General features: G+C 42.5%; 3 protein-coding genes across 7 annotated transcripts; 1 reads left to right on the top strand and 2 right to left on the bottom strand.

Annotated features, from left to right (window-relative positions):
• Positions 1 to 109: 109 nt before the first annotated feature.
• Positions 110 to 13271, bottom strand: LOC124343149 (endothelin-converting enzyme 1-like). Of its 5 annotated transcripts, none has more exons than XM_046796338.1 (23): positions 9861 to 13271; positions 9561 to 9775; positions 9039 to 9468; positions 8480 to 8955; positions 8273 to 8385; positions 6916 to 7170; positions 6715 to 6804; positions 6117 to 6346; positions 5825 to 5859; positions 5334 to 5493; positions 4535 to 4699; positions 3386 to 3540; positions 3144 to 3278; positions 2938 to 3034; positions 2760 to 2858; positions 2555 to 2632; positions 2346 to 2449; positions 2201 to 2262; positions 2042 to 2093; positions 1891 to 1958; positions 1661 to 1791; positions 1129 to 1305; positions 110 to 1056 (listed from the first exon to the last, which is right to left on the bottom strand). In XM_046796338.1, the coding sequence occupies exons 4-23, from the start codon at positions 8902 to 8904 to the stop codon at positions 880 to 882; spliced, it is 2808 nt and encodes a 935-aa protein (XP_046652294.1). In that variant the 5' UTR covers positions 8905 to 8955; positions 9039 to 9468; positions 9561 to 9775; positions 9861 to 13271; the 3' UTR covers positions 110 to 879. The 5 variants fall into 5 exon arrangements, with proteins under 5 accessions (XP_046652294.1, XP_046652292.1, XP_046652290.1 ...); XM_046796336.1 differs by having other exon boundaries at positions 8480 to 9468; positions 9861 to 12086; positions 12181 to 13271; XM_046796334.1 differs by having other exon boundaries at positions 8480 to 9468; positions 9861 to 12982; positions 13057 to 13271.
• Positions 13272 to 13927: 656 nt separating this feature from the next.
• Positions 13928 to 16531, bottom strand: LOC124343224 (ATP synthase subunit beta, mitochondrial). The gene is made up of 8 exons (XM_046796474.1): positions 16372 to 16531; positions 15893 to 16111; positions 15686 to 15820; positions 15335 to 15496; positions 15094 to 15278; positions 14748 to 15029; positions 14297 to 14689; positions 13928 to 14234 (listed from the first exon to the last, which is right to left on the bottom strand). The coding sequence occupies exons 1-8, from the start codon at positions 16487 to 16489 to the stop codon at positions 14115 to 14117; spliced, it is 1614 nt and encodes a 537-aa protein (XP_046652430.1). The 5' UTR covers positions 16490 to 16531; the 3' UTR covers positions 13928 to 14114.
• A 315-nt stretch (positions 16532 to 16846) lies between these two features.
• On the top strand, positions 16847 to 18952 carry LOC124343259 (lethal(2)neighbour of tid protein-like). The gene is made up of 8 exons (XM_046796526.1): positions 16847 to 16910; positions 17108 to 17346; positions 17417 to 17664; positions 17727 to 17887; positions 17948 to 18068; positions 18139 to 18341; positions 18408 to 18599; positions 18671 to 18952. The coding sequence occupies exons 2-8, from the start codon at positions 17142 to 17144 to the stop codon at positions 18831 to 18833; spliced, it is 1293 nt and encodes a 430-aa protein (XP_046652482.1). The 5' UTR covers positions 16847 to 16910; positions 17108 to 17141; the 3' UTR covers positions 18834 to 18952.
• Positions 18953 to 19213: the final 261 nt, after the last annotated feature.

Here is a 19213-nt window from a genome sequence, read left to right as displayed (position 1 = left end):
CCCGTTACTCTTCCTGTCGACAACTACTTGGACGTTTCAACTCTTTCCCCACTATTTTCTTTTTCCCCGCATATTATTACAACTGCGACATTGATTGTTGTTTTTCGTATTTCTTCTTCGTAGACCTCCGAAAAGTTCCGACGATTGTCTTTTTTTTTTTTTGCTCATCGAATTCGTTATTTGCACCCTTGACACGCACATCTGAAATCTACAATATACCGTTTATAATTGAGGGTGTACCTTTCGTTTTGGTTTAAAGCCGGAGATATGTGAGACGGTTATTATATTTCACGAAATTCAAAAACTAAGAGGATAAAATACCATGACAGAGACAACTTGCGACTAATGCAATACTTAAACACATTTAGGGTTTTCGCTTTTAGAATTTCACCAAGAAACCAACCAAACCAAAAAATAGACCGATAATGTCAGCCATGGAGTGACGAAGGAGAAATCGCGGCATTTCACGGTTTTAGAAATATAATTACGCACTATATTTTTTTTGTATGATAAAAATCAAACTAACATGAGGATTGCAAAGTATTAGAATTGAAGATTATATAAGAGAGCAAGAAGAAAATACTTGAGTAGCATGACACTTTGTGCGCATTGAAAACTTTCTGACTGGTTTGTCTTCCGAGACAAGAAAGTGACATTTGGGTGACCGACGTCGTATACATGATTGAAAATATGTCGCATTATACAAAAAATTTGAACTTGATTTTAGTTGATTAGGATCGACTATACAGGAAAGAATGATAGTAATCTATGATTTTCGACAGCCATTTCTAGACCCGACAGACGCACAAGAGTATTTAAATTTAAGAAAAAAGCCTTTGTTCTGATGTCAACGACCTGGAAGGTTTGTGACTTGCGTCATTAGCTCCAGAGTTGGCACTTGTTGGCTGGATTCATCGGGCTGTCGAGTGGACAATTGAAAACTTGAGAGAAAGTAGGACTGTTCTGAAGGACGCCGTTTGCACGATATTTCCCCGGACTGTGAGCCTCTTTTGTGTACTTCTCGTAGCCGTCACCATTCAGCACCTCGCACCAGATCTATCGTAAATCCAGACACAAAAGACGGTATCAAATACAAAGTAGTGAGAAAAAGAAAGTCGCCGTAGAAACCTGTCCGTAAGTGATGAAAAAAAGCTGATCGTCGGTGTAGTTGACACCCGGCAGTCGATATTCTGGGCTGCGGATCTCTTCGCCTCCAGACTTTGAATTTGATTTATAAGCGGTCCAGGCGTGGGCAAGTCCGCCGCTGTCGCAAACGTTTTCGCCTAATGTTCTGTTTCCGTCAATCTTTGACGACAGAAATTACCGGAATTTTATTCGATAAATAATAATGTGCTACTTTTCGTCATAAAAAGCCTCATATGAAATCTAGTCAAACGGCAAGCATGCATTTTACGACACTCAAAATCTCGCTTTGAATCAAAAGTTAAATTAGTTGGGATGCTTTCAAGATAATCAAATAAATCGGGCCGGAAGCCCTTCCCTGCTAAATAAACGAAACTATTCCGTCACTTCCACCCGCCGCTTCCCGACTTGCGCAAACTCATCGACGTATATCAAGATCGCAGGCGCAATTTCAGACGACAAAGAAGAGTAGGAGCGATTGATCAGAATGCGTATACTGTATAGGGAGGACACTAACCGGTTTATCGATGTGGTCAATCGTGAAGGCGGCATACTGCTGGATGAAACAGTCAGCCCGCTGACTGAACTCGCGCATCAAGGACTCGCTCCACCATTGAGTCATGTTGCCATGTCGATCGTATCTCCGTCCTTTTCATTAAAAGCAACGAACAAGACAGAAATTCAATCAGATTTCAATCAGTCAGAAACTGCGACAGAGAGAGAGAGGGAAAGATTTGATGGACATACCGTTGACGTCGAATCCGTGAACAATTTCATGGCCGATCACGACGCCCAGATTGCCGTATGTCATATATCTTGGAATTGACAAGTGAATAAAGCTCATTATTACTTCATTAGCAGGATATTAGTTGCTGCTGCGAATCGTGATGAAATTTACCTTGGTAGGTCTAGGTTGAAGAAAGGCTCGCGAAGGATACCTAACGGGAAAACTAATTCGACGAAAACGAGACAAGAGAAAAAGGATTTGAGAAATGAGACGAGAAATGTGTGCATGCGAATATTATTTCAAAAAAGGGGGGAGGGAATCATTATTAACTGATCTCGTTGGTCGACGGATTGTGAAAGGCGTTGACGACCAGTGGTTGAACAAGCCATTCCCTGGAAATTTAATCAAGCATATTTTAGCAGCATTAGCGGTCAGACACAAAATGAAGGCTTGGCTATTGTTATACAATACGTACTTCTCTTCGGGCGGTGGCTGGAAGACTTTTTGAATTTCGCGCCAGACTTCGTGACGCCTAATGCGCATAACGTTGAAGAAAATGTGTCCATTGTCAATGTGCAGCTAAAGAAAAAGGGCGATTTTCCAGTTTAAAGTAAAAAGAGGAAACAAAAGTCAATCAATCTGTTTCCTAGCTGCCATAATAATTTTCCAGGAATATGCCCATACCTCTTGATAATCGAGATCCAATTGAGTCAAGTTGAGAATTTTGTTAGGATAGCCAATCTTGGAGCCCATTGCCTCCAACTAGAAAAAACACGGGGACCGGAAAAGATTCATCATCACGCTCACTGCCTTCTCATTACCAGCGCTATCTCGTGGGATATTACAAAATGGCAAAAAGCAGTCAATAATAAATTTGAAACTAGTTTACTTTCTCCAGCAGACGCAGCGTCATCTCCTCTTCGATCCACTTTTGGCGGGCGATGCTTGCGCCGAAAGCTTCTTTCAGTTCGTCGATCAGCTGCAATATCTACAGTTTGTTTAGCAGCACTTTGAAGATCGAATACCAAACAACACACATTTTTTGTCTTTTCCAAATGAATAAATACCCAGGTATTCGTCCAATTTGAGGCCATTTTGGTTACGTAAAGATGTGCGGCTACTAATCCGAAACCTTCGTTCACCAGAGCGACGCACTGCTTCCACCTACAAGTCAAGCCAGCCAGACACATTAGGGACGATCATCATCGACTTCCGCATTTGGCTGAGAGCTCATTTGGGAATTTTTAAAAAAAGAAACAAAAAAGATACGAACCTCGTGAGATAAATGCGCTCTTCACCCAAATTGGGCACGCTTTGTTTAAAGTTGGTCCACATTTTCTGGAAACGGGTGGTAATAAGAGGCATCGATTTGAAGACGAATCGCCATATCAAATAATTGGTTACGGTCCTTTTAAATTGTGAAATTACAAAAAAGATAGCAACCAAATAAAAAGAAAAGAATTGTGAAAGTTACACGGTTGGGTATTGAGAAACTATTAACAACTACGCTGCTACCTGGTCGGTGTAGTGCTGAGAAGCGTGCTTAGCTCGGGTAGAAAATCACGACACTGCAGACTGACTGGCATGTCGGACAACAGGAGAGCCGACCGATCCTGCTCGTTTAATCCGGTGGCTCGGAGAAGTGTCTCCACGGCTGCTGTCCAGTTAATCTGTTTTTTCACGAATCCAATCAGTAAGTTTCGCCTGGAAAAGACATAACACGCACAGCTCTTCTTTCGCCTAGTCTGCCAGACAGGAAGCAGATTGCGACGAGACATATAAATTCGTCTCATAAACTCCTCTCTGATACACAGCCCATTGAATATTTTGTTGCAGCATGGCATTTTCTCTGATCGCGTAAGCCTCAAAACTGGTCTTAAGAATTAGGTGGAGATGGAGCCAGCTCGTTGCAGTGTGTGTGTTTGTTTAAAAAAAAATAAAAAAAATAAAAAAGTCAAAAGAGTTCATCAAGCAGGTTTTGTCCAAGTTTTCTAAAGATAGCCACGAAGCGACGCGTCGGCGCCGGATCTTTGTAACTGTGCATGCTATGCTGTGCTTAGTGTCGTTAACGACGAAGGAGGACGGTCGGTTCCGTGTACGGCTGACGCCGCTGGGTTCGCCTATACGGGCACTAATTAATGACAAAGTTACCGGATGGAAGAAAAATATGCGAGAAAATAAATCAATCAATAGAGATAAAGAAGGCAGGAATGAAGAAAAGAATCAGCCGAGCCCAACGAAAAAGGTCGCCCTACTTGGCAAGGACGCAACCGCTTCTTTTACCCGAGTTTAACTCCAATATTCAATTCAGTTTCATCAAAATTCAAGGTGATTCAATCGAGAATTTCATGTTGACACATTTCCAGCCCAGAAAAAAAAAAGATGGATATACATTCACAAGGTGACGTCGAAAGCAAATCGATAAAAGAAAATTGAAATCAAGCATTCAATTTCCCTCTATGTTTACACATCTATAGATAAAGAGAGAGACACCAAGAATCAAATGTGAAAAATAAGCCAGGGTAGACAGCAGTCTCGACTGTCTGGCCAAAACTGTCACCCGAAACGAAACCACACGCTCTAAAAGTTGATCATACAACAACAAAGATTTCTGATAAGGGAAAAAAAGGCAAACCCCGTCTGAACATTGTTTTGCTTATTTACCGCAGGAAATTGGGCATCCATGTCATGGAGGCTCAAGCGGTGATCGACGATGACGTCCTGATGAAAGGCGGAGTTCTCTAGATCTTCGCTGCTGGTGCCGGTGCGGTTCGAATCGCTCGTCGGATCTAACATGAAGTCACCATCGGCGCAGAAATTGCTGGAAATCTATAATCAAACCCAAACCAAAATTGACTCTCTCTTTCTCAAAAAAAAGGGAGGACACGAGAGAGAGGGAAACAAAAGACAGCGATATAAAAAGAAATGAAATAAGAAGACAGCTGACGACATCGTAGAGTCGCATTTTCCGGACTCTTGGTTTACTACTACGATCATGGTGAGAATTTGGCTGGAACAGAAAAAGGCAAGGACCGAAAAAACAACACTCCTGCATCTAGTTATCTGCAAAGTTTTCGCTCTGTTATTCTATTCTTTTTGACTGCATAAACCCCGGTGTAAAATGAGAATGGAAAATGAGAGGGAAAGAAAACGGGGAAATAAAGAGGGGGAATTGAAGTTGCGCAAACAACGAACTCGCCGAGATAAAAAAGAAGATCGATTCCACGACATGAATGTACATATTCAAATCCGTCATGCCAGAGAGACACGGACTGCAGCCTCGTCCTTTCAATGAAAACCAAAATCCCTCTTTATTTCCAAACTTTGAAGTTGCAAACTATTCAAAAGTGGGATTATCGTGGCAGCAAGTTCAAACATTGGAAATCTATTTTAGTTGTCGGAATGCGGCTAAAATAGATGACAACAATTGAATTAGACAAACAAGGAAAGGACCGAGAGTTACTTTGGCAAAGCGCGCCTCAAAGGCCAGCATATCGTCGAGTTCGTCAAGTGGCTCACGCCGACCGCCGCTCAGCAGAAGAATAGTCTCCTCCATGAGATTGCGATAGGAGCGCAGGCAGCGTGAATGTCTGGCCACCGTTTCGTTCTTGCTCACGTCATACCTAAAATTGTAGGTATATTACCTAAAATTTTTCATTGGCCGTCAGGCCGTTGTTGAGGCCGTCAGGCTGTTCTTGTGGCCGTCAGGCCCACTATGCCGTCAGGCTAGGTTGGGACCACTCTGTTGTCATATATAGCAAAGTGGGCCAGGACCGCTTTGCTGTCATATAAAGCGGTCCCAACTCTCAACCGCTTTGCTATATATGACAGCAAAGCGGTCCTGACCAAGCCTGACGGCATAGCGGGCCTGACGGCCTCAAGAACGGCCTGACGGCCTCAAGAACGGTCTAACAGCCTCAAGTATATTGATATGAATTCTTGCTCACGTCATACCAGTCTTTCTCCATCAGCGGTTCACCTTTGTAAAACTGTTCAAACACAAAGAGATTTCGAAGAATAAATTAAATTTAAAAAATAATAACTTTTGCGCAATCCCCCGACCAAGTCATAAGAGTCGGGGTATAACTTTTTCATAAACTCTTGCGGAAAATTCGTGCGAATGTAGTACGTCGCACTATATTTGACAAGGACTAAAATAAATAGTGAAAACGAAAGTGGGACGACCCTGCACATAAATTTCTTTACGCACAGGGACTTTTAATATATATACTATGATATACTATACCTGGAGGATGTACTGGGACGAGTTTCGTTCGTCTTGCGTGACGTAAATGTCGACGAAGCTGTGAACTTGGAGGGCGGCCAGGGTCCCGATCAGGTGCTCGAGTGACGCATGATCGTGCGGACGGTCGCCGGGCTCGAGCATCAGCAAAGGCCAAGCGCCTAATTCACCCGGCTGTAGAAAAGCAAACAGTGGCAAGTCCCTGACGTCGCCAAAATCCGCATCGTCCAAATCTGTCATCAGTCATCAGCCAGCCGGCAATGTTGACCATCCAGCGGAAAGTCGGAAAACAAGAAAGAGTCCATCATGCAGCCGGCACGACAAATACAAAACGGTACGACATCATAATACATAACATGCATATCACACGATTCATCATTTAACCAAATGCAAATGCCAGGGGACGCCATGCAGCTTCCAGCTTCCTTCACTCGACTTAGTTTCAAAGAAGTCAGTTTCACTGTCGCTCGTCTCAAACCAGCGACGAGGAACAACAAAGAAGGAAGGATTGAAAATGGAATCCTTTTTCGGGAATGTCAAACGACAATTGATTGTTTGAAAGAAAGATAAGAGAAGAAAGGCGAGCTGAGGTTGGACTTACGCGGACTCATACACGAAGCGTAGAAATCTTTGATTTTCCGAACCGATCCGTTGACGTTTGCATCGCCATCGTGCGGCTGTTCCAACACTTCTGCACACACATACACACAAAGATTCAGACATGTAATCATCAAATCATAAAGTGGATCGTGAATTTTTTAGAAAGGACACTAATCCAAGGTTTGGATGGTAATCAACTGACTTCGAGTATTTAGTAGCATTTCATCCTGCATTTCTTGTAGAGTTGAAAGCTGATTAGAGTCATCGGGAACGCTATACGTTTCCAGAAAGCGGCCGCAGGAGAATCGGTAGAAATCGGTACAGGGATCAACCGACGGATCGAGACGGGCCAGAAGACGCGCTGCCGCTCTCACACAGGCCGGAGTCGTGCACAGCTCGCCCTGATGCTGGTCTTCCGGCAATGCGGCGCTCGCATCTTCATAATTGCCAAACAATCCTGCAGTTTTGAAAAAAATCAGTCACATGAAAAATCAGTCACATGAAGGCATCAGTTTTTTTTTTTTTTTTTTTCAAAACAAAATATCAAAAGTCACAAAGTTTTACGATCAGAGATAAATATTTCAGCTCTAGATTTTTATTTGACTTGCTTCCGAGTCGCGATTTCTTTTGCTAATGCCAATGGAACCGACACGGTTCTAATGGCCCAGCCTATACTCGCTTTGGCAAGGCTTCCTCGCAAACTGCGAGACGTGGGCCATAAATCAACAGCGATGCCCCGCTAAACAAGAAGTATAACGACTTAAAAAAGAAAAAGAAGATCCTCTTGCCCTCCTCCCCCCTCCCCCTCCTATTCAACGGCTAAGCAGTCCAGTATATTCATACATGTATATATAGATAGTCAGAATTAGAGCTGGTCGTGCGTGCTCTATTGTTTGACTGGGTTAGGTTGCCAACTGAAGAGAGAGGGGGGAAAAAACACACGCGACATTTGTCGGGTTTTGCCCATTAGATGAGACGTTGTTCCGAAATTTGTCAACAACACGCTCGACGAGAAAACATACAAACGGGGAGGGGTAGGACATACATATCGCTTCTAACGGAATGAAAATTAACGAGAAATAAATTGAAATCAACGACTAGTCGAACGGGCGCAACTTTGACGGGGAGTAATAGGTTAATGAATTAGCGACTTTGGTTCAAACGAAAATCACAAGTGACGAGAGCGAAAGAAAGTTTCAAGGTTCTCCCGTCTTCATCGCAAACTGCCAAATAATGGCCCCCGTTGTAATATACTGTATGTACAATGTCGGAGTCTGGAGTTTTGCAAAAGAGAGAGAGAGAAGCCGACAGAGCGAATGGGGCCGACACGACACCCCTGATCCCATTAGTCTGCCGGGCGGGACAGTCAACTAGCTTAACTTATTTTGGAGTGCTTCGTTTCTTTATGCAATAGGTTGCAGAAAAAAGGTCGACTATAGGCAAACTGACAATTAGGTTACGTGTGCTCCAGTTATCACTTTGGCACGTCGTTCACGCCAATTGCGAATATTGGGCAACATTCAATTAGAAAAAAGGAAAAATAGTGTTTAGATAGTGACCGTAAGGTTGCCAAAACCAGAAGACGGCAGATGCAACGATGATTGAGGTGATGACGGTGAACGGGATCCACCACCAACAGCGACTGCAGCTCCTACCGCGGTACTCCACGTACCTGTGCGGCAGTGCGGTTGACATTATGAAATAATGACACATGAATTTTGAATTCAATGAATTAGCCAGAAGATGAGCCATTTTTTGTTTTTTACCTTTCGGGCATGGAGAAATGTTCTTCGTCGGTCCCGCTGTTGAGACTGGACGCGCTGGGCGGCGGTTGGCGTAAGAGTGAGATCCGCGAGCTTTGACTACGCACAACCGGACGGTGACGGCCGACTTTGGAGAGTCCGACGAGTCCGTTGCGGGACGACGGAGCGGCGGAAGAGGCCTGCCGGACCTGCGGAGGCGAAGAAGCCGGCGACGATGAAGACATGTTGAACGTTCCCAGTGAGATGTGCGGCAACGAATGTTTGGCGGAATTGGTATTTAAAAATGGATCCGACTTGATTGAAGAACTGAAGGCATTCAGGTCGACGCAGCGGAGAGATGGAGACGGTGTTCTTTGTTGAGCTGTTGATTGTCCGGCGTGTGTCGAGTTCAAATGAGATTCGTCCTCCATCGACTCGATGGATTGCATTCCTTACCACTGGCGGCGGATATTCGATCTGAAACTTGTCCGACAGGGCACCTTGTCACCCATCGACCAGTACCAACCAATTGGGCGACTATTTCGCGTGATTGGCAAAACACACATCCACACAGTTTGCTTACCCCGAAGTAGGCGGTGGGTAGCCAAGGACTAGACTGGCTCACGTGAAGCGACCTACTGCAGAGCCTGAGTCTCGGACGGAAAACCATGTCCCTCTTCGGTACAATCAACCAGCCCAGCAGCAAGCACATCACGCATGCTCTCAGCCGACCGGTCCCAGCAGCGCCAGAGCCAAGAAAGCCTCTCTCTCTCTCTCTCTCTCTGGACTTCCGATGTCTGATGGGCGAGATAGAGAGGCGTGTGTATAGCCAACGGGGTTGACGAAGAGCACGTTTGCTCCAGATCAGGGTTCTTTATTCGTCACCATCGAGTGCTGTTGAACGCATCTTTTTATTTGTCTATCGTCCTTCTTCTTCTTTTATTTTTGCGGATGTCGGAAGCAGCTGCCGCCTTCGCTTTCCAACAGGAAGACCACCATCGACGGCGCCCCTTCTTCAAGCGCCGGAGGTTCACGTACAGTGTTAAAAAGCCCCGTGTTAAAAATATCTCCTTTATGATTACCATAATACTAATAAGGGTACCACCTTCTGTTCTCGTTCGGGTTTCTTCTCGCCCAGGCCTTGCGTGATGGTCATGATTCCCTCCGACAGGTAAACAAACAAACACAACCGGGACATGCGGCGGCCGATGTGTGTGGGTGTTTGTCTATATTATACCCTCTCAAGTGTCGCGTAACCCGACAGATGACGCCGACCGATGTGAAGGTAATAATGAAGATGCTGCTGCTGCTGTCCTGCAACTAAGAATAGATCAGTCGAAATTAATTAAGGCAGACAATGAGTCCGTTGAAAAGGGGCGAAAAAAAAAAAACAAATTCTCATTACCTTCCGTTCGCCGGGTTGAATAAGATGGATTCGGTCGTGTCCCGGCCCAGTTTAAGGATGGCCGACTTTTAATTCAATCACGCTTAGTCGAGCGAGGCGAAGAAATTGTTTCAATAATGTACGACATCGTTGGCAGGCCCTATCTTGACGACTGGTCTTCCCCAGATGGATGTAATGCTGCTGCTGCTACCTCCCTCTTCTTCTTCTTCTTCCCACCATGTCGTTTGGTTCCGTCGAGTTATTTCAAAAGCGGCGTGACACCGCAGCTTCGCTACCCCCTCTTCGACGTGCGTGCATGAACCAAGATAAATCCTCCCGAGTCGAGATCCCTCAATACCCTCGTATATTTGGCTGGAAATTGCTGTCTTTTAAAACCATTTCGGCCCCCATCTTCAGCGGTTTGGGGCTTGCCCTTTCTCGCTTTTATGAGAGGCAGCCAGCGCCAGCCTCTTCGTCCGGGTTTCTATTTACATATCGATTCTATATTGCGTCGCGTCCGGATTTCGATTTCGGTTTTACGATTCCAATGTAGACATAAAGTTGCTCCATCCGCCCACACGACGACTTAAGGGCGATCGATCACATTTACTGCGTGCTCACTCTTAAGAATCGACGACAAAACGAACAAAACGATTTGAAATTGGGCGCCCATGTTTGCATCAAATACAGTGGCAGTTGGAGAAAGCTGATGTTAGAATAAAAGTTTAAGCACCTATCACGTATTTGAAAAGGACAGCGGTGAGCGAAATCGTGTTTCCAGACACACGTTTGCGTCATGAAGGCGCCTTCTACTATGCATGTCGAGAAGAATGAGATTGTTTTTTTCGTGCTAAATAACTGAGGGTTCCTACGACGAAATTAAAGACAACAGTTTTTTGTTTGTTTTGTTTTTTGGGCTTTTAAATACAAAAAACAAAACAAAAAAAAACAGCCAATAAGGCAGCGAATCAAAGAGAAGGAGAAATAAACAAATGAACTAATCTCATTGGAAGAAGGTGGTGCGTGATAAAGAGTTCACTGTTCGGTGTCTGCTGACGACATCAATTGAGGTCGTCACGATTCAATTCGGTCGCCTTCTAAACTTAGCGCAACAACTTTTGATTCAATCGAAAGGAATTCAAAGAAAGTAAATGACCATTTTCGTTTGGCATTTAGCGAACCTATTGGTAGTACTACGTGCGCCGCAGCTATTCATCCGGTAACGTAAACAACAAGAAGGCTAATACAAATATCAAGGGCAATAACGACCGAAAAAAAAAGAAAAACACAACATTAAAGATTGCTACTTTATGAAGGAACCAAGGAGGGAAGACCTTGGCATCCTGAAAGAAAATGAAAAAGAAACTAATCAATAAATCTAAATCTAAATTTTTTAAATCGTGTTCCGTTTGAATTATTAAAACTTTAAACCTGAGTTAGACTTTATAAAATCTCACCAAGTCCCCCTACTACGTCCCATTACAGATTAATTGTCGGATGGACAGAGAATTAATATGGAAATTACCAGTTTAAAATTAGCGCATCTGCTGTCCTTCGGCATTTGCATGCATTAGGCATTAGGCATTAGGCTGTTGCGTGTGGGTGCTGATAAAAATATTACTCGGTAAATTAATTACCCGAGATTTATTTTTATTGGTTGCTAACGTCCACGTGCTTAAAAAAGTTGAAAAATGAAAAACAGCCTCCTCCAAAAAAACTAATAGAAATTGCAAATTGTCACTTTAGGAATCGTCCTCGAGTAAGGAATTAGTGATAAGTTGCGTTATTTTAATAAGAAAAGTAGGAACTAGACAATTACATAGACGACGAATTTCAGTATAAAATGTTTGCCTAATGTAGTTTTAATAATTCAATTTAAAAAAAATCAGGGACGGTTTTTTTTTTCAATTGAGGGTTATGTGATTACCGCTGAACGACTGAGAATATTTTCCCATTAACTTCGTAAACAGCAAAACAGCATAGACGAGAGAGAAACTAACAGTGAGAATTCATTCACCTCGCAAGCCAAAATCGTTGATTATTTGTTACATCCGTCTTCCTTTCGGATGCAAGAGGAAACAGAAATAGAGCAAAACAAAAATCTCGTTTCGTACCCTCCCCGTTCTTCCGGCTCCGGTCCCAAGTTTCCTACTTCCGTTGTTGATTTTTTTCTTTTTCTTCTTACCATTTCGCTGGATTTGTTTGGATTCGTTCAACCCAGTTTCCCCTTTCCTGATCCTCGATTTTCTTTGCAACCAACAAGACAAAAAGAAACCAATAAAAGCCAAACAAAAGCTCGAATCATCAAACTCAAACACAGAAATAAGAAAGAAAACGTTACGAGTTGGTGGTGCCGACGAAAGTCAAGTTTTTTCCCCCCTTATTCGTCTTGGAAACTTTGTTTTCTTTTTCGTTTTTGTTACGTATTTTCACACGCGCCACTGGAAGGAAAACTATTTACAACGTCCGAATCACTGACGAGATTCGCTGTTGTTTCTCTTTAGTGTTTTATGGTTGCACACATGTGCTCTCTTTTCGACACAGAAGAGCAAATGACCGCTGTCAAAGTTGTTTTCCCTTTTGTTCCGCCGAGTCGGACACACACTTTTCACTCGCTAGAGAGCAAACACGATCCACGAAAGCGAAAGAAAAAACGAGCATAAATCGTTTAGGCAAGTGAAAACAAAAAGAAAAATAACTTTCACTTTAGAGATTAAACTTCTTCCCCCCCCCCTCTCGCCAAAATGCTCGGTCTACAATAACTAGTGAAGACGGTAAAATAAAATAACAGCTGATGTGACATCCACCATGAACCTATTTGTTTGATGTTCTGATTTCCGGAAGACGTTCGTTTACTAGTGTATACTCTGGGAAACAGCCCAACAGTCGGTAAATATGATAGCAACGTAGAACGTACTGATACTTATAAAAGGATCGGAGATCTTCAACAACTTGACCAAATAAGGAAAAAAAACCACGTGAGATTAGATCGAATTCGATATTCAGAGGTTCTCCAAATAGTGGCAAGCAGTTAGATGGCTGATTGAGTTACAACCTCTTTTTTCCGAATCTCTTTAGGAACAGATCATGAGCAATTTCTTCAGACAATCGATCTGCTAGAGTGTGTAAACAATGTTACACTACTGCAAAACCAACGTACGTAGCTACAAGAAAAATCCTTTCAAAACATGGAAACATTTTATGATGTCTGACTTACCCCAGCAACGACTTCGTAAAACGGACAGGCCATATTATGGAATCATTAGTCTTCCGTACTATTAGGTTACGCTGAAGCAGGCTGAAGTTTCGCAACAAAATATTGCCACCGGGACAACGTAGAATACGTTAGCCGTAAACCATGGAGAGTTCATGTCAATAATAAGCATGATATAGTGATACACTGAACAGATGATACGGTTACTCGACAGAGGACGTTGTAGACGAAAAATAAATACTGCGGTGGCAGCACTTGCTTCCGGGATGCAGTTACATTGCACCATACACGTTCCAATGTCCCATTCCACGTCTAAAGCTAAATATCAAAATCAGATATCACAGCACACCAGATTGAAACATGTCTATACACATTTTAGAATAATAATCAACTGATTGAAATTTCTCATCGTTCCTTAGGGTTTCTCTTTAAGTTGCTCTCGACATCTGACACTGTATATTTTCAACGTCATCGACCAATTAAAGAACCTAATCCCTTTTTTTCCTCCTTATGAAATATGCTATAACAATATCTGAATATCGCACTTCATTCGGAGATTCAACCGTCTTACCTTAATTTATCGACTTAACATCAAAACGGGAACCATAATTGAAACGTATACCCTTCAGAAATCATTAATGGATGGGAAACTTTATCAGTTTTCCAATCTATTCATGCATAGCTGGTGTTACATTAATGAGTAGCCCAATGCCCAATTCACCTTCTATTTTATCCAACGACGAGACATTCGTTTTTGAAGAGTTATATTTCCACTAACTTTTGGGGACCATTTTTTTTTGTTCATATGGATTCAGCACTGTCAAGTACGACCATACTGGAATTGGTGTTTGAATAAAAGAAAGAAGTTTAGATAAACGGTTTCCATCTTTACTTTGTACAAAGGAATCCGGAACATCTACACAACGCTATTAGAACTGCAGAGACGGTGGAACTCGCTCGTTAGACTGGATGTAACCATGTGGTGAAAGATTGACATGTATTTTCTTCATTTGCGACTTCCAAATCTACAGCTGAGGGATGGGTCTATTCCGTCAGGCGACTTATGCTTGCGATTCAGCAAGTTTCTCTGCCTTGGCAACAACTTCTTCGATCGGGCCGACCATGTAGAAGGCGGCCTCGGGCAGGTGATCGAGTTCACCGTTCAAGATCATCTTGAATCCCTGTTATACCAATGAAGAAATTAGCTCAATTCAGTCATAAATCACAGCCATGATTAATTTACCTTGATGGTTTCGGCAATGGGGACCAACTTTCCGGCGTGACCAGTGAAAACCTCAGCGACTTGGAAGGGCTGAGACAAGAATCTCTGGATCTTACGGGCGCGGGCGACGGTCAATTTGTCGTCTTCAGACAACTCGTCCATACCCAAAATAGCGATAATGTCTTGGAGTGACTTGTAATCCTGGAGGATCTTCTGGACACCACGAGCGGCGTTGTAGTGGACATCACCGATGATGTTGGGGTCCATCATACGGGAGGTGGAATCGAGGGGATCGACAGCGGGGTAAATACCCAACTCAGCAATGGCGCGGGACAACACAGTGGTGGCGTCCAAGTGAGCAAAGGTAGTGGCAGGGGCGGGATCAGTCAAATCGTCAGCAGGCACGTAGATAGCCTAAAAATCAAATCAAATGAGCATTCTGACCCGGCAAATTAAGGTTAGTTTTAACTACCTGCACGGAAGTAATGGAACCCTTCTTGGTGGTGGTAATTCGCTCCTGCATGGAACCCATGTCAGTGGCCAAAGTTGGCTGGTAACCGACAGCAGACGGGATACGACCCAACAAAGCAGACACCTCAGAACCAGCTTGAGTGAAACGGAAAATGTTGTCAATGAAGAGCAACACATCCTGGCCTTCCTGATCACGGAAATATTCAGCGACAGTCAAACCAGTCAAAGCGACACGGGCGCGAGCACCGGGGGGCTCGTTCATCTGACCGTACACCAAAGCTACCTGTAATTCAATGAAAAATATTAATATATACCCAAGGATATCACTCAAGATTAGAAGTATTCACCTTGGAGGTCTTGTCCTTCAGGGAAATGACACCGGATTCAATCATCTCGTGGTAAAGATCGTTACCCTCGCGAGTACGTTCACCGACACCGGCAAACACGGAGTAACCACCATGGGCCTTAGCGACGTTGTTAATCAGTTCCATAATCAATACAGTTTTACCGACACCAGCACCACCGAAGAGACCTAGAAGAGTTGAATGTTAACTTAAGCTCGAATTCTATTCTTAAATTTTAATTTACCAATTTTGCCTCCCTTGGCGTAAGGAGCAAGCAAGTCGACGACCTTGATACCAGTAATCAAAATTTCTTGGGCGACGTTCATCTCAACGAATTCAGGAGCCTCGGCGTGGATGGCAGCGAATTTATCGGTGACGATGGGACCCCTCTCATCGATAGGCTCACCTGTAAATCAACGAAGAAATGAGTTATTGAAAATAGCAATGTATGATACCATCCAGGAATTTGGAGCATGAATTACTCAAAAAATTATAGACAGCACCAGAATAATGTATCTCCAGAAAATTTCCAGAAAAATCACTAGGAATTTGACTGGGGTAAGCAAGGAGAATATGTTTAAATGAGCAAACTCACCAATAACATTCATGATACGACCAAGAGTTTCGGGTCCAACTGGGATCCTGATGGGTGATCCAGTGTCCAAAACAGGCTGGCCACGAATCAAACCCTCAGTACCGTCCATGGCAATGGTACGGACAGTGTTTTCACCTAATTAACAGAACACAACACATTTAAGGTTACAATGCACTACTAAATAACAACGATAAAGAAAGATTATACCCAAATGCTGGGCAACCTCAAGAATCAGCCTTGGGCTGCGGTTGGAGACTTCGAGGGCATTGAGGATGGGTGGGAGCTGATCTTCAAACTGGACATCGACGACGGCACCGATGACTGCGACAATCTTTCCGTTAGCAATAGCTGCAGCTGGGGCTGCAGCTGGGGCAGCAGCTTTGGCAGCAGCTCCGGCGCTCACCAGCTTTGAAGTGTAGAAGCTTCCTGTAAATTAATCCAGTTATTTAACAAGAAAAACATGATGTAACTGAAAAAATCTAGGAATTAAGAAATAAGAACATATACTATACAGAACTTAAACCCTAGGCAACACCCTAGGAATGAATTAAGTAGAAGAGGAATAAATTAAAATTCTCTACACATACACGAAGACATGGCGGCCATATTGTCGTCGTGCAGCGTTACGTGACGACCGGCCGGCACATAGTTTTTAAGTACATTTAAAGCGGAAAATTAGCACTTACGTTTCGAGAGAAGAGCCGGAAGGACCTTGGATTGTCCATTCTGGATGTGGCTAAGAGAAACAGTCGGTTGGACTGTTCTCAAAATTCCCGAAGAAGCTCGAGCGACGGCGTTCAACATTGCTGCGATGGCTGGCGAAGACAGAGACAGAAGTTTTTGGGCAAGAAATACCTGGTCACATGACCAAGGGCCCTTCCGCCCCGTTGACAGATCGCTAACGAAATTTCCGCATTAAATCGCGAAAAAACTAAAAAATATAATAATTATAATTTTCTCTATTGGCAATAACTTTTGTCATAGATTTTTGCAATTTTATGAGAAAAAAAATTATTAAATAATAATTGAAAGCAAATTGGAAATATCGCTCACACAAACAAAAAAAACTTTTTTGGCTTGGCGCTTGGGTAGCATCTTGAGCCTCTATGGATTACTAAAAATAGAATGGAAAGAAATAGATTTCTATTACAATGCAAATTGTATACGGAATGTACATAAATGTACCTGTTGTACTGTCTTGTACTAAACATTCCTCATTAAATGGGTAATTTTATTTTTTATTATGTTTATTGTATGTTGACACTTTAATTGGCCTTATGTTCTAACCATTGTATATTTTTATTTTCTCAAGTTATAAAAAAAATTTAAAATTGTAAAAAGATTTTTTGTCACATAGCTATGAGACGTTTCAGCTGAACTGTTTATAGAATTTATTTCTCAAGTTATTTTATTTTCCGTCAGACATCGTGCAGTCGCGCACTGAAACTCAAACAGTATGGCGCCTCCCGGTAAACGTCACCGTGCGCCAAGCACGAAAATTCAAGTGATTAAAGGAAGACTTTTAAAGTTTCAAGCGAAATATCTAACTACTGACTTTGCGAAACGATTAGTCCTTGATCCCAGTTTGCTATGGGTTTCCGCTATTCTTCTGCTCGTCGGCGAGTTGTTTGTGAATGTTCTAGTCATTCAGCGAGTTCCATGTATGTAAACAGAAATTTGTAAAATATTAAGTATAATAATAATATGTTGATACTTTCTTCTTTGATGCAGATACAGAGATAGATTGGATAGCTTATATGCAAGAAGTTGAAGGAGTAGTGAATGGAACATGGGACTACTCCAAACTGAAGGGGGACACAGGACCTCTAGTCTATCCAGCTGGATTTGTTTACATTTTTACTATCCTCTACTACATCACCAACTATGGAAGAAATATTAGATTTGCTCAGTACATATTTTGTGGATTTTATCTAGTAACTGTGGCCTTGGTCTTCAGGATCTACTCAAAGTCACGTAAAGTAAGTTATGGATATGTATGAAGTAAATCAGAATACCTCTACTATTTTGGTTTCTTTCACAGATCCCTCCGTACATGCTGATATTCATCTGCTGTACTTCATACAGGGTTCATTCTATCTATGTCCTAAGACTGTTCAATGACCCAGTTGCTATGATGTTCTTGTATTTATCAGTAAACCTATTCATGGATGGCTATTGGACATTGGGCAGTACATTTTTCAGGTATTTTAGACTAATGAACAGTTTTCATGATTGTACTTACATTTTGAAATTTCTTTATAGTCTGGCAGTTTCCATTAAAATGAATATTCTGCTATTTGCGCCAGCCTTATTGCTGGCGTACATTGCTTCTCAAGGATTCTACGGGACCATTAAGCAACTCAGTATATGTGCCGGAATTCAAGTATTTTCTACAGCATCCGCGTATTCTCGCTTTCATCAAATTTAAGATTTTTCTGTTATTTATTTTTCAGCTTCTTTTAGGAGCCCCTTTTCTTTTAACCAATCCTGTTGCCTACATGGTTGGATCGTTCAATTTGGGACGCGTTTTCTTATTTGAATGGACGGTTAATTGGCGATTTCTTTCTGAAGAACTATTCGTCCATCCTGGCTTCCACATATCTCTTTTGCTTCTTCACGTGGGACTTTTAGCGATTTTCGCAAAACCATGGTTCAGGTGATCTGCGAATAATTGTATATTTTATTCTGCGTCTTGAAGTCAAATTTTCTATTTCATATTCAGATACATGAAAAGCTTCGCCAAGTTGCAGCCAACTGGAGTGGGAATAGTGTCACAACTTCTTCTCTTGCCGCTGTTCACTGCCAATTTGATTGGAGTGGCGTTCAGCCGTTCGTTACATTACCAATTCTATGTCTGGTACTTTCACACTCTGCCTTATCTCCTCTGGTCGACCCCATACTCGATATGGCTCAGGTATTGTATATCTGCTCGTTTAAATAGTTAGAGCTTTGGGCATTGCTTTCATTTCCCCATTTACAATGCAGGTTATGTATCTTGGGCTTGATTGAAATGAGTTGGAACACTTTTCCGTCGACGAATGTGAGCAGTGCCATGTTGCACGTGTGCCACCTTTTGATTATTTACGGAATTTTCTCGAAACGTAACCCACCCAAGGACCTGGATATCAACATTAATAAGGACAAATGATGATTTAATAAATCAACGGTTCACCTTTTGTTTTCCTTTTGAGTTTGAGAAGTGTGCTGCTCCTGCATGCTTGAGATAATTGTATTTGTGTGATCAATACAATATTTCTCGCTGCCAAATTCAAATTTTTCTCATACTGGATAACGAGTTAAAAAAAAAATTTATTGTTCATGTTCTAGTTCTTTTCCATCAGATTACAAAAATAGGAGGCTTCCTGTAAAACTAAAATCTAGTTTGAAAAAAAGATCAAATAAGCAGAGCATGAACCAGCGCACGGGACTAGTTTCCAATTTTAATGCCAATCTTTCTCGCCGAGCCATTCGCATAAAATATGAGCTGCGACCTTACATGGTTTGGAAGCGAGAAATATAATACGTAGC

This window comes from Daphnia pulicaria, chromosome 6 (genome assembly GCF_021234035.1).
Source record: "Daphnia pulicaria isolate SC F1-1A chromosome 6, SC_F0-13Bv2, whole genome shotgun sequence".
Taxonomy (NCBI): domain Eukaryota; kingdom Metazoa; phylum Arthropoda; class Branchiopoda; order Diplostraca; family Daphniidae; genus Daphnia; species Daphnia pulicaria.
The sequence above is the reverse complement of the archived record's forward strand: the minus strand, read 5'-3'. Positions and strand labels throughout refer to the sequence as shown.